General features: G+C 37.5%; 1 protein-coding gene across 5 annotated transcripts in view; it reads right to left on the bottom strand.

Annotated features, from left to right (window-relative positions):
- The window catches only part of nectin1b (nectin cell adhesion molecule 1b), a 217,034-nt gene that overhangs the window by 8,988 nt on the left and 189,028 nt on the right, over window positions 1-19,018 (bottom strand). For 2 of the 5 annotated variants that reach the window (XM_088079197.1, XM_088079199.1), the window contains one exon: window positions 16,308-16,409. In XM_088079197.1, the coding sequence (XP_087935323.1) occupies window positions 16,308-16,409 (102 nt within the window). Of the gene's footprint in view, window positions 1-2,621; window positions 2,670-11,349; window positions 11,537-16,307; window positions 16,410-19,018 lie in introns of all 5 variants that reach the window. The other 3 variants (XM_088079198.1, XM_088079201.1, XM_088079200.1) reach the window with 3 other exon arrangements.

The following is a 19,018-nucleotide window of genomic DNA, read 5'->3' as shown; positions in this document are numbered from 1 at the left end:
ACCTTTTATGTCTTGGCACTTTTAAGACTTATGAAAATTTGATTAAGGCATTTCAAGACCAATTAAGGCCTTATTTTTAGATTGATTAATTCAATGCCTTTAAAGACTTTTTAAGGACCCTGTGTGCCATTCACAAGAGAAAAATGTCATATACACACCACCTCACTCACTGTGAATTCAGACTTTGTATTAGGGAGCTGGGAGTGTAAAGTCTGTATAATATCCGGTCCAACTGATTTAAACATTTGTGCTCTCACAAACAGCTCCTCTGGGTAATGACAAGATAATTTAAGGTTTGAAATGCATGTTTAAAAAGGGTTTTAGTCGTCAGCCCAATCTGTAATATCCTTGATGAAACAATCATGTTAATTTCCTAATACTATAAAAAGCCCACACAAACATTATCAAACTGCATTTGCAGGCTGAGTCAAAGTTGGAGTGCCCCTTTAAGTTGTTTGCATGATTTAAGGCCTCCCTGTAATTTCCATCTGTACATGATTGAATATCAGAATAAGAAGCTTTGTAACAGTGGACTTTAAAATGTCACTGTAAAATGTTCTTTTTCTTTCCTGCCAATGACAAATTTAACCAAAACAACTGCAGCCATTATTCTTCTGTGTTTGTGTTACATCATGTTGTTTGAAGCCTCTATTGCGTTTATTAGAATTCAAAATGCAATGCCTCCAGTGCTACTTGAAAGTTTATAATGGCTTTAAGATCTTTCATGGAGCTGTGTACTGGGTGTCCTCAGGATGCCAGCCATCATGCTCATGTCCTTGTGTAAACTTGGGATCTGTTATCCAGCTTGAAGATAAAGTCATCAAGTTTGTAGAAAAATGCTGGGGTTCATGGATTTATTTTGCATCATTCAGTGTTAGCTGTGCACGTTTTTAATCAAGGTGCTGGCACTGGATGAGGCATGCAAAACTGTGTTGTCTTTGTAAGTGCACATCACACTCAAATTGTTACATGTACTGGTTAGATTTAATGAATACTTACTGACATGAATGCCTTTACTGAATTAAATGAAGCGCTGACATGTGTTTGAGGCAAGAGGAGAGTCAAGTTGCAAACACCACAATTGTATTTCCTTATTAAATTTGTATCGACACTGCTGTCTGCAATGCTCCCTGCTCTTTTAACAAACAGTAAATCATATTTCAGCACAACAGAAGCTGCCTATGAAGTCACAAAATCGCAAGAAAGAAATACTACTTCCTTTATAGCAGTGGAAGGTTACTAATCTTGATCTGCACGAACATAAATATAGTGCCTTCAGGGTGTTGTCATGGATTCAGACCTGAATTTTAAAAAACACATACAAACAATTACAAAGCCAGCTTACTATCACCTCAAGAATATTTCTAGGATTAAAGGTCTGATGTCGCAGCAGGACCTTGAAAAACTTGTCCATGCATTTATCTTTAGTCGAGTTGACTACTGTAACAGTATCTTCTCTGGTCTGCCTAAAAAGTCAATCAGACAATTGCAGCTGATCCAGAACGCTGCTGCTCGAGTCCTTACTAAGACCAAGAGAGCGGACCACATCACTCCAGTTCTGAGGTCTCTACACTGGCTCCCTGTCTCTCAGAGAATAGACTTTAAAATTCTCTTGCTAGCATATAAAGCACTGAATGGTTTAGGCCCAAAATACATCAAAGACCTTCTAGTCCAGTATGAACCATCAAGACCACTCAGGTCATCTGGTGCAGGTCTGGTCTGTGTTCCAAAAGTCAGAACTAAACATGGAGAATCAGCATTCAGTTTCTATGCTCCGTATATCTGGAACAAACTACCAGAAAATATCAGGTCTGCTGAGAGTCTGAGTTCTTTTAAGTCAAGGTTAAAGACTCACCTGTTCACTGCTGCCTTTGACTAAAAGGCTTTTTACTTTTTAAATTTTATATTTTACTTCGAAGCTCTGCACTGCAACTCTTATTTCAATATATGTGTTTTTATATTTTTGGGTTTTATCTGTTGTTTTCCTACTTGCTGTTTTTAATCACCTTTTACATGCTTCTTTTATAATGTTTTAAATGTTTCCTTTCCCCCTGTTGTTGTATTTCAATGTTCTGTGTGAAGCACCTTGAATTGCCTTGTTGCTAAAATGTGCTATACAAATAAACTTGCCTTGCCTAAACTGATTTATGTGTTGATTATAGTGTCTTTTAAAAACAAAATTCTAAATATGATAGTCTGCGAAGGACACACAATAGCTGGGGCCATTAAGGTCATTTCTAAATAGTTGCACGGTCATCAATAAAAGAATATTCTGGACCAAATTTGACGAGCATTAAATCTCCCATCCACCTAATATTAGTAAAATCACTGCAAGACAAATAAATGAAAAAAACCTCCATTAGCCTCAGCATACAATTTTGTTTTTCAGAAATTTCCCTCTTATGGAAACAACTTAGTAGTAGTAGTAGTAGTAGTAGAAATATAACAACAACAACAACAACAACAACAACAACAATAATAATAATAATAATAATAATAAATAATCACACATTTCTTGAATGACTGACAAATGGTTCTGGAATGACACAATAATAAGCAGGCATGCAAAAAAAATAATTAAAATTTTTTTTAAAAGGAATGATAGTGAAAATGAGACTTACGAATATTCCTCAAGCATCTCTACATCTACGAGAACGATGATCCCAACTCTGAAAATGTTTAAACGGGGCAACAAAACCACAAAGACACTTAAATCTGCCTAAAAAGCGTTGCATGTTTTCAACACGTTTACATCATACATTAAGGCTGTCATAGCACAAATAAATAGGTGATGGGTAAAAAAAACAGAAAATGAAGCAAGGGATTTTCATATGCAGCAGACCACAAACAAAACGAAGTTCATCTTATAAAAAAACAACATGAGCACCTTATAAATAAAGCTCAAATGAATCTGTCTCTGAAATTCTATTGTATTTAAATGATTTGCTCTTAACTGTATTAACAAGTACATTAACAACATGTGCTTTAAAGACTGAAACTATATCCTAAAGACTGATTTAAGTTGTCGTTGTGAGGGATGAGTGGTACGTTAAGCACAGTGGAACTCAGGAAGGCAAAAGGGTGAGCGGTGATGGCGTGTGAAGGTGAATCTGTGTTTTCACAGCAGAAGACATGCGAGTAAACCTCTCCTGACACACATGCTGGAGACAGAAGCGTCTGGAAAGCCGAGTCTCTTCAGGTCAGTATCAAAGACCGCTCAAGCAGCTGAATAAAACTTTCCACTTTGTCAGGTTATTAATTTCTTTGCTTGCTGAGAAGGCCTTGGTGATTTTAAGCAAAATTAAAACCAACAGTCTGAGGAGCTTAGAGGTTTGTCTCAAGACATTTGGGATTCAGGGCTGAAACTTAAGCAAACTGTTTTGGAGAGAAGTTTGACTGAAAATGAAGTTTGGAAAAAAAATCAAAACTAGTTTGATTATTTGAAAAGAAGGTTTGACATTTTGGTAAATAAGCCAATTTACCTCCTTGCCAAGAGTATCTGTCTGTTATATATGAAGTTGGTGCCAACAGCAAGTTAGCTTAACACAAAGACTGGAAACAGAAAAAAAAACTATCCTGGCTCTTCTAACAGTCAAAACTTTTTTAAAGTTTACTATTTAACTCCTAGCATCTCTTTTTAAGCAAATACAAAAAAAAAAAAAAAATTAAAAATCACATGACGTTTCAAAGGTGGTATGTGCATTACTATTTTTTAAATAAAATGCACACAGGTAAGTTATAAAAATGTCCTCCCTGTACAGTAGTTATTAATGTTGAATGTAGCAACAGGGACCAAAACTGTTTTTTGTACCAGGTTCTAAACTAAATGTTTATTTCTGTTGTAAAGTTTGGCATTTTAACATGGGGGTCAGTGGGGATTGATTTGTTTCTGGAGCCAGCCTCATGCGGCTGTTTCAGGTATTGCAGCTTTTTTGAACTTACACTGTTGGCTTGATTTTTCAGTCCCAGTTGCCACTTGGTTGTTAGTGTTATATTAAGTTAAGCATCTGCTGCTAGGTGTAGCCGAATATATACTGTACAGATAATAAAGGGCCATCTCCTCTCTAATCTAACAAGAATGGCAAATTAGCTTGTTTCCCAATGTGCCAAACTAATTCTTTACAAAGGTTAATTGTGCACCTATGTAATGAAAGACTTTTGGGGGTCTTTTTTTTCCAGAGTGGTTGACATTTTGGAGAAACATCTAGTGGCACCTAGAATAAAATTTAAGATCAATTTTAGGGCAATTTATTTTGCCCAAATCTTGATTCTAACATCAAACTTTTGTCCAGTGAGAAAATCAGATTATCTATGTGAAATGTTGGGAAAAAACCTGAGTGGAACAAATGGAAGTAAATGAACATGTTATATTATCATAAAATTATCTAATTTTGGTTTACCAACAGAAGTGGGAAATATCAGCAGTTTTGGCTGGTTTTCTGCACAATTTTGTGTTTCTCAATCCACATGTGAGATTTCAGTTTGGATTCACATCATGAAGAGTTTAAGAAAAGGTATTTATTAAATTATTTAACAAAAAAATAGATGTTAGAAATATTTTGAGATCTTACAATGCAGCAAAGATTCATACAATCCTTTTGCCCACGTCTGAGCATTTTTAAACTTTTTGACAGATTTATTTTAGTCAGTTTAATACCAATTAAGGCCTTCTTTTTAGGTTAATAAATTCAATGCCTTATGAGACTTTTTAAGGATCCGCAAGAACCCTGGTTATATAGTGTGCATCAACCTTGTGTGGATACAATGTGGGGCGCAGGGAGTGTTTAGGATTATCAAGTGGGTTCCTTCCATCAGAGAAGTGCAGTGGATGAGGTCAAATACATTTCCAGGAGGCAGCACAGTGCAGTCTGAGCTGCACAGAATCACATATTTCTATAACTGCTACGAGCACAAATCTCTGCCACACTGACAGCACACCCACACTCAGTTTTACATTTACGTGAGAGCAGCTCAATAACTAGTTTCCACAATAAACAAAGCTCACAAACAACAGCGTGCTGCAAGATTAAAAACCATTTCTGCATTGCTTTTAGCCATATTTGTTTATTTTTAACACTGAGGGCATCAAAGTTAAAGCTTTTTTAAATCCTACACATAACGGCTTTAAATTTCTCCAACCATGTCGCTGGCCTTTGATTACTGTCTGTAACTTTTAGAAAAGTTAAACCCATTTTACATTTTTTGGCCTCTTATACAGAGAGAAATGCTTTTATTCATGCATTTCATAAAAATCAGATGCTCTTATATGCCTGTATGCCAAGTGGCAACTGCTAAAGTTTGACCTCAACTTTTGTTAATCAATGCATTTTTTTATGACTCCAGTCTACGTCACCTTAGGGTGATCTAAGGCAGGAGTCAAGCTGAATGTGTCTTTTTCTGTTTCCTAAGCATTTTCACAGTTTCAACATCAAACTCTGGGCAGCGGGCCCAGGATTTCGATGATTTAGAATAATGGCCTATCTGAAGACTCCTGCCCACAGAAGCAAATCCCCAAAGAGGAACGAGTGATTGAGCCCTAAGCACTGACTTGTGAGCACACTCTGGTTCAAACACTGAAACTAAACGTAAACTAAAGTGATGACAGACATCGATTGAAAGCAGCGACTGTCAACTCTACAACTTGCACTCTAAATTGTTTCTGTTGTTTAACACGAGACAGAAACAGATGCAACATCTGCTGACAGAGATGTTCAGAAACATCTGGAGCAGAAATGTTGCTTTCCCTTCACAGGATGTTACCTTCAACTGAGACTGTTTCCTGGTAGCTGAGTGACTGTAGTTTAAACTATTCTGAAGGGCCCTGACACACCAGCCCTAGAGTCTGTTCAGAATACTAAGCCACTGATCACCACTGATGAAGTTTTTTGTTTTTTTACATAACATGTTCAAATTGTAATGTGATCCTTTTGAATCAATTTATTCCCACAATGTTCAGTGTCAGCCTTAAGCCACATTCACCTAAATATCATCAAAATGTCAAAACAGCCCAATCTCTTTCGGAGCTCATCAAAAACTGCTGCTTGGTCCTTGATTTCAACATCAGAAATCAACCTTTAATAGCGGTATGACACTCTGGTGGACAGCATCAGTTTATAACATGACTGCATGGCACCTTACAAGGAAGTACTACATGTTGCCAGTCAGCCAGAGGGCACCTGTTGGGGTGATATGATACGTCGGTGGATTGCGTCAGTTAATAACGCAGCTGTATAGAGCCCTTTTTTAGAGGGTTTCCTAAACATTCATTCATTTGCCACCACAAATACATTTTTGGAGCTCAATGGTTAATTTATAGTGCTAATGTAATATATACACTGTCTGGACAAGAGACATCACAGCAGAACGTCAGGTTCAATTAAAGCGTTGCTTGCTGCGTTGTGTTCACAGACTCTTAAAAACATTGGAATTTACAGTGAGATGGTTTCTGTCACTGAGGGTAGTTTGCATCTCCCTGATTTCTGTTCAAGTGGGGGTTTTTTTTGTGATAAGTTTTTAATGCAATATTTCACTCCACAAAAAAAGGGATTTTCCCGGCATGTTTGACGGCTGTGTCAGCCAATCCATGTGCTCGCATTCAATGGGGCTGCTCACGATTGGTCAGATGGGTGTTTTGGCAGGAATTCTCCCACCGCGAAGATCATGACTGCGCAGACTCCAGCTTCCAATGACGTCATAAGCACAAGATGGCAGTAGTTGTATCAGGGATACTTTAGCTTCAGTTAAGCAAGTGTGGGTAAGAGGGGACATGTGGTCCATCTTTATATACAGTCTATGATGAAGACATGACAGCACTGACCAAGTAGCGATATTTGACCAGTTGGGATGAGAATGTGTTGGTCTAAAAGTTAACATCAATAAAGGTTCTTGAAAAAAAATTAAATAAAATCTTCAGATGTTAAAATCATGTTTACATTAAGTGATAACATGGATTTATTTCCATTTAATTCCACTGTTTAGAACAATTAGGTTTTTAAAATGAATGAATTAGCCTGTCTGCTTTTGCATCTAAGAAGTCTTAAAGACAATAAACAAAGTTCTATCCAAGTCTGTTTCTACCTAGTAAACAACAGGAAAAGAAAAAGGGTGGATTGTGAAAACAGAGAGGTCTACCTAAAATAGACAGATGACTTCACTTTGATACACTTTTACTAACTCATGTCTGCCTTCAGTCATGGTGTTTATTTAGCCAAACAAAAGTCTGCAAACATCAAGACTCAAACATCAGACAAAACATGCTTCAGTGCGTCCATTCAGCTCACCCAGCTGCTTACACAGCAGCAAGGACAGAAAAGACAGCAGCTTCAAAATCCTTCTATGAAGACTCAACAATTATTCAAACAACAAATGTAACAGAAGGCTACAGGTGCTTTGCTTTGTGTGATCTGGAGAAGTTGTTTTATCGTCAACGCAGCAACACCTGTGGCTTTTCTACTGTGTTGCTTAAGTGTAAGAGGCCAAAAAATCAGGTGAAGATTTAAGTTAAGCTCAGCAGCCCCTTACAGAGCTGATTCTGGGTCAGTCTTGCCACTGTTGTACTTTCTGTCAGGTCAGATTTCCTCTTCTCACTGGAGTAAAAGCTTTGGGATTTACGTCCAACTTTGTACAAATGCAGAGCGAAAGAGGACAGGAAGAAGAACGCTCTCAAATGCATAAATTTAAAACTGAGGGTTAATCTAAATGAAATCTGGCTCACCTTGAAATCATTTTTAATGCACCAGTATGTTGAGCAGATAGAATAACCTTGGAGAAATATGGCGCAAATAAGTTTTCATATCTGATAATGTTATAACTCTGTCAAAGCAAATGGATGCTAGAAAAATGCAATCAGACTGTGATTAAGAGCTGGCTGATTTATTTCACTGATTACTTTTTAGTCACTGACCAAGGGTGAATTTAAAAAGCTTTTTTCTTTTTCTTCCTAAAGGATAAAAGGAGGATTTAGTCACCCTGGATGTGAACTACTAGTTCCGATTGTGGCTCAGCAAACAAAGATTTTATTGAATCGTATAACCTTGTGACTGGAGCCAGTCAAGGCGAGACTTGACTGGGGACAAGGCTTAATGCTTTATTACGTACAGGGGATGTCAACAGGCAATTCCCAGGAGGAATTTCACAGTGAAACTCATTCTGACAAAGTATACTGTCAATAACAGAGCTGCTGAGTGAACACCTTGTGAAAGCTGACAGACTAATAAAATCAATATTCATCAGTTTGTCTTAGAACTGTGAAATCTGATGGTTGAACATGTTTCAGAGACAATTTCAACTGTTCCTTTGTCCTGTTAGGGTTAAAAATAATTAAAGATATGGCCATTATATAATGTTTTTATGTTGATTTACACAGCCACTGCTTTAGATAAGTAAATGCCTAGCATATTATTAAAAGGCTTCATTATTTCACTATCGCATCAATATTCAACGCTGAAAAATGTTTAATATTCTTAAAAAAAGGTTTTCAAAAAAATCCTAATACAGGTAGATAATATCTTGTTCTAATTCACTTTTACCTGTTCCCATGATGTCCTAAAAACATAACGATATTTTGAGATGAGTCTCTACTAAAGATAACGGCTACTTTTACCCTTGTTTCAAGAAAAAATGAAGATATTGTAATGAAATTTTTTTAAAGACCCAAAGCCAGAATAAATTATGTTTTACTATGGATATTTTTGGAAGACTTTGAGGAGCTTTCCCCCACATTGCTGCTGCCAAAGATTTAATACCACAGATAAGTCTGGGATGTTAATATGGACTGTATGCACATGGGTTTGAATTAAAGATATGCATGCAAGAATATTAAAATCTGCTAATTTGCATGAGGGAGTAAAGGTTATTTGAGGACCAGGGAAGGTTAGATCATTGCTTTACGCTCTGTCAGTTAGTCCTTTCATTATTCACAACTCTGAATATTTCTGTTGAATCCTATGGAGGCCTAAATAAATCTATTGACAGAATGACTGAGTCCAGGCTCTCTCACACACAAAACAAATAGATTGAGAGTGATTTACTTTTATACATTTTTAACCCTGTCTGTATTTGTTGTGCAACTAACAATAAAGAACTAAAACTATGCCATGAATTGTCTCTATGCTTATGTGGAGCAAAAAAAAAACCAATGCATGATCATATTTTTATGTACTACTAATTTGCAACAGTGAATATGTTTTATAGATACATAATTCTGTGTTGTTCTATCACCGTAATGATGATTTGTTGTTAAGTGACGTATTTGCATAGTTGCATATGTTGGTATTAAACATATCTAAAAGAATCACTGGCAACTTGTTGCATTTGTTTTCTCTGCAGTTTACATTCATAGCAAGTAAGCATGAAGCATTTTTAAATGTTATGTAAACAATAGCAGGGGTGAGGTTAGGGAAAGATTATTGTCTTTGTTAAAAATTAGAAATTTCAGCAGTGATTCAAAGCATGAGACTTGTTGTGTTTACATTATTAACACTTAACCAAAATCAAAATCATACTCAAACTGTAAGCAGTGTGTTGGTTGTCTACACCTAATGACACTTTGTACGCCCCTATGGTAAAATTGTAGCATTTTTTAATCGAAACTGCAAATAAAGTGTAAAAAATTTGCATTATGTAAATAATCATCATTTCTAGGAGGTGGGGTTGTGGGGAAAGTTTACCGTTATCACTCCCATCTGTGCTGAATGTGGTGTGTACTTGCAGGTAGTGATGACAAGAAACTGTAAATACTCATTTACGCATTTTGAAAATAGACCTGTTTCATACAAACTAACTCAGAAATGCATTTCCTGTGTTGTTCTCCTGTTTTATTGTCATGTCTATTTGCTGAGTAACTGACAGAGAGGCTTGTTGACATTGACAGATGTCATAATTATTCATCGTGTGTGTCAATGAATGATTTGATTGAACCGACTGTTATGTATATGCCTGTAATGGTTCGCTGATAAATTTCTAATTCATCACTGCTGCCACATTGGGTCAACTAATCATCATAAAGCAAATAATTATAGCTATGTGGTATGCAAACTGTCTCATGGCAACAAGGATCTTTGTCCAGAGAAAGTTGGACTTGCTGGTCTGTTTTCTCTCTTGTTTCTTTTACTGCAGAGCTAATTTGTTGACAAACTTTTTACTGACATTTCAGATTTGTGGCTACTTAGCAGTCAAAATTCATACAGTATCTCCTGTCGCCATCTGGGGCTGCCAACCAGCGAATACCTTATGTATCTCAAAACTCCTGCTGCCTGCTGCTGTTACTGCTGCAAATGAAGAAGATTGGAGAAGTTCAAGACAGCAAATAGTAATAATGTATTCTTCTGTGTATCACCCTCGATTTTCAAAAATACAAACAACTCATTTCACACATAGGTTTCCTCAGCATGTCTGAACAATGGCTTCAAGAAAGCCACAGAATTACCTGTTTTAAGAACTGCCTTAGAGACCTGCTCAAACCAGTCTAGTTACGTGGTGATTTGTGTTCTATTACATCCCACTTTGATGTATGTCTATAATGAAGATTTGCGAGTAGTGCAGGGGGCTGTGTTAGTGTGTGATGGAAGGATTTCTCTCCTGTGGGGTTCAGATGAAATATCAGAGGAGCATCTAGTTTATGAGAGCTTGCTCTGCTCTGCTTCCAATCAGGGCTGTCAAGTGTGGCATAATCACTTGACAAACACATTTTGTTTGTGACTGTTCTGAAAAAAAAAAAGAATTGAGATGCCTTCAATATTTTACACCGTGGTTGTTGTTAAGAATCAGCAGAACTTAAAAACATCCTGAAGCATCATCTATCTGAGAATGCAATTGTACGGACAGCACAATCCTCTAAGATGTTCATGCAGAAGACGCATGCAGCTAGAGTGCTCACATTGTTGACTCCAGTAGGGAACGTCAAGTGGTCACATGGCAGACACTGTCTCTACATATTTCTCTACATTTAGTATCATGTATACAAAGACTGAAAGATGAAAGGAGGACAAAGTATTGCAAAATAAAACAGTTATAAATAAATGTTTTTTTTTGCCAGTGAGTCATATTTTACAGGGCATTTTCTGAAGATAATAAAGCACTTCTTATATGGCAAGGCTTGATTTAGGTTCCATTGTGTCTCGGTTGTGCCGAAAGGCTGCGTGCCTCTGCCACGAGTGCTATAGTCTGTAGAAATAATAGCCTGTAAATACCTCCGCCTCAATCAAACTCTGTAGACTGCAAAACGGAAATCAAAAGACGGCCAAGACTCAAGAGGAAGGCAGACAAGGGAATCACGTAGAGCATAGAAAGGGAAGTCAGTGCATGTGACTGGGGGATGAATGAAGGGAAGGAGTGCATCAGTCTGTGTACCTTGAGGCCAAAGTCTGAGGGGAAAGGCCTAAAATGGCATGCGCTAGTGTGAGCTAGGCTGGATGGTTGCATACTCGACAAGGTCCCCAGGGCCAGTGTGAGCAGAGCTTCGTGGGCTGGGAGAAGAGGCCAAAGCTGCAGTATCCAGCTCCGCATACTGGACATCACAGTCCTTGTGGCCAGAGTTCTGGAGACAAGAGAGGCGAAAGGTGTGTGAGGAGTGAGGCAGCCAAAAATATGAGAGAGAGTGAGATGGACAGATTGACAGACTGAGAGAGGGTGGGAGACAGACAGGTGAGAAAAAAATAAAGAATAAAGATGTGATGGTCATCGGGACATTTTGTGAGTGGCGATGTTGGAGAGGAATTCAAATGTGAAAGCAGGACTGGGTGATAAAACGATAACGATAATTATCTCAACATAATTTTCCTTGATAGTGATATAATAAATGTTCCATAAATCCTTCATATAACTAAACGACCCATAGACCTGTAGAGGGGGTGGTAATGCTTTTTGAATGGCAGTTACAATCCCACTGACATAATATGACTAAAAGAGGTTTAAAATTTTCATACATTTTCACATCTGTGAACATGATTTCAGCCTTCAGACTTTCATCGCTAATTCACGACGTCACCAAAGTCCGTCTTTTGTTATTGATGTCATTGAGAAATGACAGAAATTACAAATCTTGGGTTTAAATCTACTAAATACTGACCATAGTATAGATCTTATATAGAGTTAAGTGCTCATAACCAAAATTAAGATTTCTTTTTTTTTTCTATTTACTGGCATTATTTTACATTTGTTTTGAATCTACCTCAGATTTGTGAGACGTTCTGCTGTTTGTCATGTTCTTACAATAAATTACAGTTTCAAATACAATTGATTTCTTCAACTTTCACTAAGGATCAAATGTCAGCCTTTAAACTTTAAAGTAATAATGAGTTGATTTTTTTGGTAGATAACGATTGAAATCAACCAGTATGAAAACTTTTATTGCGATAACATTTTTAGTCATGTGGCCCAGCCCTATATGAAAGCATGGAACATATAAATTAAATGTCAGATACAGACTGAATGTGAAAAGCCGCGGAACAGATGGAGGTGTTGCACGGAAAATTAGAACTGTCAGAAATTAATATAAGGTCATGAATAAAAGGTTAGAGATGAGGAAGGACTTTGTTTACATGCACATAATGACATTTTTGGCCCTCTGTTATTTAGACTCAGAACATAGTCTAATGCAAGTGTTTGTGTGTGCAACAGAAAGATGCTTTTATTCAGTGACAGTGTGTTTATTTCAGATTTGTTTTTCTTTTGCTCATGTGCGTATTTCTCAGAAATTATGCACAGCTCAGAGTCGATGGGCATGAAACTTGTTTTAAACAAAAACAATCAATGTAACTAAACAAACCAAACACACACTGGGCATGTGTTGCAACTCTAATGCTTGGTTTATCAGTCTTTCAAATAAACTCAAACTATGAAGACAGCTATTTATGTGTTCTGATCACTGCATGAATTCACAGATCATGGCCATAACCACAGTTAGAGAGCTGCACATGGAGATATTTACACAAACACATCCACAGAGTCGCTGGAAAGGTTGCTTTAAAAGCAGGATATGAGTGTGCATGTAAACAGAGACAAAGACCTTCATTCAACCAGCATCTGACCACAGTGCACAAACACCAATGATTGACCAACTGATTGACTCGATGAGCAATTGGCCAAGTGGAAGATTGAATAAATGACCTAAATGGGGTAATCAATACAATGACAGCTTTCAGTGCTGTTTAACCAATTCCAAAAATACTTGACAGATTTTTGTCTTCTGCTCTAGAAAGGAGACTTAAAGGCACTGGGTCAGTAATAGAGAGAAAAATGATGATTTTAAACACTGACAAGACATAGAAAATACATTGTAATGTATTTACTGCAGAAACTACACAGGAAATGTTGACAGGGACTTGAAGACAAAATAGACAACAAGGTAACAAGACAACATTAAAGCAAAAGCTGATTTGATTTCCTTTTTCTCCTTAAAGATGGTAATGATAATTTTTTATTTATTTTTTAAAATTTAGCCTGATCTGAAAATTTGTTGATTCTGTGTTTACTTGTTTTGAATAAACTGAGTGATAATGGATGTTAACATGGTGATGGAGTGTCATTTTATAAGCAAAACAAAGTGGCTCTTTCAGCACAGTGGAGGACAAATGGGAGTCAGACTGCACTGATGTTTGTATTAATTCACCAACAAATTAGAATTAGAGTTGAATGACTTGGAGTTTCAAAAGATAACAGACAAACCCAACAATTTAACTGGCAACATTTGGAGGAGTAAAAGGGAATCTACTTTGCTGGTTTTCTCTGCTTCTGGGAGTAAAAACGACTGCATGAGAAAGTCAGTGATTGGATCAAATGGTCGTGTCTCTCCTTTTAGTCTGTCTGCTTGTTCCTCGTAATGAAACCAATGAAGCAAAAAAGAGGGGCTTATGTGACTAAGTAAATGCAAAGCAGAGATGTCAGCGGTCCTGTCCTACCTAAACAACGTCTCAGGATGGATGGTGAGGGGGGTGTGAAGGAAGAAATTCAATGGGATGATACCTGTTGTCCCCCAACATGGCATCAGTGTACCTTATTTTCATCTGAGAAAGAATTATATAGAAATGATTGAAGCTTTTACAGAATTTCACGATAATAATTTAAATCTCCGGCGCAATCTCTCCGCCATCCCATATTTCCCCAGCACTCACAGCCTGCACTTGCTGGATATTTAAATATCTGGAATATTTGTCATGACCAGAGTGCAATCAGGGGGAAAATTACAGCCACATCGCATTCAAAATTGGCAGATAGTGTTTTGCCCCTAGAGAATCATCATTAGTAACAGTTGATGCTCAGCAGTCAATGCATGTCTCTCACAAATAGCGTTTTGAAAATCTCACTGATACCCTGTTCATCTTAAGAGCGGCCCTAAACTTCAATTTAAGTGGAATGTCATCAGAGATAAAAAATAAATCTTAGAGAAATCTACCCTCTGTGTCCAAGGATTATCGGAATTAAACATCCTGTTCCTTTGAGTACAGAATTGAAGATGATAGTTTAATATCTTTGAATAACTGCACAGAAAATCAAAATCAATTCATCTGGGGAAAAGAGTGATCGTAATTGAGTTATCCCTGCAAATTTGGTTTGAGACAAGATAAGTCATTTAAAAGAGCACACCATAAATGCAAAGCAGACATTTTAAAACATTTGACTGAGAGGCAGATACAGAAAACGCAAAGCATGGAGATCATCAACAGTTAGGTGATGTTTAAGAAGTTCAGACAGAGTTGTGTGCATCAGTTTCATATAAAGAAAATAAACTTTTACTTGAGACAGCTGACAGTGATTAGCATCAATCCAGTTTAAGTTTTTCAACATAAAAGCATCTCTGAGAAATATGGATCAGATTATTCACTGCAATGTCAATCATACACTGCAACAAAAGCTGTTTGCATCTATTTACCTATTTATCTTCTTTAACACTGACTGCTTCCTTATTGAGTCCCGTCAGTCGCAGCCTTCCTGATAACGTGGATTTCACAAAACTTGAAAAATACTGAATATATACAAATAGAAGTTTAAAGTTGCTGAACAAGGAGGAAATAGAGGAAATTTGTTGGAGACTACTTTCAGCAGCGGATGAATACATATTCAGTATCTAGTCTAGTCATATTTAGTCTTTTCAGTGGAGCTCTATGGCACAGATGATCTGTCGCATCTGACGCAGATAATACTCTACTTACATCAATTTATTAGTGGTTTTTGTCTTTTCATGGCATCTGTTGACAGTCAGAAAAATACGGACGACTCATGATTGTAACTTTTTAAGTGATTTTGAATGTGATTTTTGGAAACTTTGCATTGATTAGACAAAAGTATCTTACTGCACAGACTGTTGATAATAAGCTGATTTCACTACACTGATGGAAAGACCTTTACAGTGTATGGAGGTACAAGGTGTTGACAAAAAAATGCTGTAATCCAGATCAACTCCTACACATTATTTTCATCAGTTTCTGCACATCAGCTTTCTGAAAGTTGCACTTTGCTGTCTACACAAACAGCAGGTGTTTGGTTGCTACAGGCAACATGACACTTCTTACCTTCATTAGCAACGCAGGTAGCAATGGTAAGACTAATTTAATAGCGGCTGTTCCTGTTTGATACTGAATTAGATGACTGGTACAGCAAGCGCTCACAGCTGGGAGGTTGTTTTTCTGCTCGCACACACATATAGGCTTACACATGCTAACACAATGTCTAAAAGTCCAAAAGAGTTTTCTTTAACTCAAAGCCGAAGCTCCATGCCGAAGCAAATAAAGCCCCAAAGAACACTCAAGCATCTGTGCCACTGAGGGAGGCTCATCACAGTTAGAAGAGGCAACTGATACAACAACACTTCATAGCCAACGGTTAACACTCAGGGATGATGATATACTGTAGAGCATCACACTGCAATTTATCTGCACATGGTTGCCATGCAAACACACATGTAATTACGAGGGATTAGAGGAGGTGGAGAGGAGGCAGAGGGTAGAACGGGTGATGAGGGTCAGAATGTGAAATAGTCGACACACAACGAGAGAGGGGACGTCGTCTGGCCCAGGTTCAGATAGGAGGTGCCGATATAAATGATAAGAAGCTTAGTCAGAGCCGCCACTGGATTTACTGGTCAGCAACACCAGACAAGCAAAAAAGAAAGCAGAAAAGATCCTTAGTGACATTCAGGAAAAAACACTGCGCTGCATTTCATTTTTAAATCAATTCTCAAATACCTCCAAGCATAATGGCGAAGAGAGTTTGCCCTTTTACCAGCAATTACTACTGGCCGAAGGCAGCGGCTGTGGATGACCCGTTCATAAAGAAGCTCCTTTGAACCCGCTTGTGGCATCACTACTCACCGGCTTATCAGTGAAGGGGGTCGACTCAGAGGGCGCCATGTCGTAATAAGGAGGCTGGAGAGGAAGCTTCTGTATTTCCTCATCTTTGTCCAGATGAACCACCTACAGGAAACACCAAGAGCTCAGCAAGACTCATAATGAGCTCCACAAACCAGGCAGGTCAACCAGTTTTATACTGGAGCTGCTCCACAGTCGTCACTAAGGTTAACTTTGCAATTAGCCCATCCCTGAAAATTGCTACCTTTGTTGCATACACATTAGATCAGAGTTACAACATTCCAACAGCAGAACATTATGTTGAACTCTTCCTTTTGTTAAACTTCATTTGCTCACAATTGTTTTCTGGTGGTAATGAGCAGAAACACAATCTGAAATCTGACAAGGAGCTTGACAGCAGTTTGAACTTTACTCACTCTGCTGAACTCTGCATGTGCTTTAAAGTTTTTTTTTTGTCAAATTAATCACTTCCATATCACACGAAAAGGTATGATGCAAACATCTGAAATAGTGGGGCAGAAACATAAAGCTTCAAGAGCTAGCTGTGCTCTACAGCCGCCGAAGGAAAGAGCTGCAGGGAATTTAATTCATACATGAAGGTGACATGTGATTACAAAACAGATATGCTGCAGATTAATTACAGCTTGGCAAACACAGGTTGTCAATAAACGGATGAAGCTCCTTGATATCACCTTTATATGTTAATGTTGTCATTTTAATGTGTCATTTAAATAATTTGTTGCTTCGATTTTGTAATATACATGAAAATTAGACTGTATTCAACAGCATCACAAACTGGATGCTCTGTCTTGATGTAAAAATCCCAGTTTGCTTTGAAGGTTATTTTAATGGTTTGATGCCTCTGAACTGAAATGTTTGAATTTTGACTCATCCAGCGGCAAAGATGCCTTTGAATGGTGCTTCTCCACAATTGTGCCTCGGCTTTGTCATATTCCAGAGAAATATCTGCTCACTGTTTGAGGATTTAAAACTGGACGGCAGAGAGTCTGAGACGAAGAACTTTCACATTTAAAAAGCAAGAAAGACTCACAGTCTTTAATGTGTCAAATGTGTGTTTTGCGCTCTCTGTGCAAAACTAAGCAATATGCTTATAAAAAATAGATAGGCTGCTATTTCAGTCAAAACATTTTCAAAGTGTGGAAAATTACAACCAACAGGGAGTGTAAATTTTATATTTTTATCCTTTCAAATTTAAAGCAGAAATGACACCATCAATCAGCTTTATACTAGATTTGAAGAGGATAATAATTACATAATACATAACAGGATTATGTTGCCAAATAATTTATAGGAACAGTGTGTAAGATTTTAGGGGGATTAAGTGGCATCCAGTGGCATCCAGTGGTGAGGTTTGCAGATTGCAACCAGCTGAAACTTCTCCTAGCTATCATTACTTCAGTGTTCATTGTTAAGGAGGTTTTTACCAGGAGCTGAATGGTATCTTCCTCAATCAAACATGTAGACCAGGTGAAAAACTCCCAGTAAAAACAAAAAGCAATTTCATGTTACAAATCAGTGTTCCTCCAATGCTGTTTGGCATGTCACAGAGGGTCTGCTAGCCCAGCACCTGCTAATTTGTGCTCACCCATCTTCTCTATAACTTATAGAACCAGACTTTCAGTAGGTTTTACCAGCATTTAAACTGACTAAAACACAGAATAAAGCAATTTCACCTGATAAAAATCAGTGTTTTCCCACACTATCATTGCAGAGGGGCTTTTGTGGTTAGCGCAAAAATACCAATGGCCCTATCTATTGTAAGTGTTTGGTTTGTGCCTTTTGGACTCCTGTAGAAACGTGGTGGTGCAATATGGCATTCTCCTGAGACAAGGATCCACTCTTTATATAGTTATAAATCGCTTATTCTACGGTAACAGAAACACAGCAATTCTTGTTTTCAGGTTATTAAACACTAAATAAAACATACTTATTACATGATGTTCCATTTCTGCCGATATACTATATTCCCCTAAATTGTACACACTGGACCTTTTAAGTGGTTTTTGTTCATGTTTGTATTGAAACCAGTGTTTGAATCATGTTAACTTGAATTTCATAATGAAGAGGCTATTGCATATTATTTTTTTGCAAATGCCTTTACCAGCTAAATATGTTTTTTGGCCAGTAAGGACAATTCAAAAGACAATTCAGCTGGAAACCCGGTTAGCAGCCAGACGATCACATTGGAAAGAAGGGTGATGATGATGGAACCAATCCTATTTCACTTTACATATTTATATATATACATATCTCAAAACAACATGACTCACACAGTAAAACAGCACTTACATATTTTTTTGCAACCCAAGGCTCTTTTTATGAAAGAGGTGACAACATTTGTGACAGCTGCCTTTAAAAAAATGTTTACAGTTTAGCAGACTAGTTGGGGGGTAAATCATACATCTAAGGCTCTCACTCTGAAGTCCAAGGTGTAATTACTCGCTTTTCTGCAGCATAATGGAAGCAGCAAATCAGAAGAGTGGAGGGGAAAAAGTGCTCCTCTCAAGAATTACTTCAACAGTTTTAAACTTTGTGCGCAGCTGGCTCCTAATTGATCTGTCAATCTCTGTCTTAATCACAATGCAACGTTTGACGCCCCTGATGACAAAGAACCTTTAAAGGATTCTAAAGGTTGGATATTTTCGCAACAGGGTGTAATGGCAAATGAACTGTAATGGCGAAAGAACACTCAC

The sequence above is a fragment of the Plectropomus leopardus genome, chromosome 6 (genome assembly GCF_026936395.1).
Source record: "Plectropomus leopardus strain MGB_pleo_1.0 chromosome 6, ASM2693639v1, whole genome shotgun sequence".
In the NCBI taxonomy this organism is placed as follows: Eukaryota; Metazoa; Chordata; class Actinopteri; order Perciformes; family Serranidae; genus Plectropomus; species Plectropomus leopardus.
Note: the sequence above shows the minus strand (reverse complement) of the source record. Positions and strands in the feature narration are given on the sequence as shown.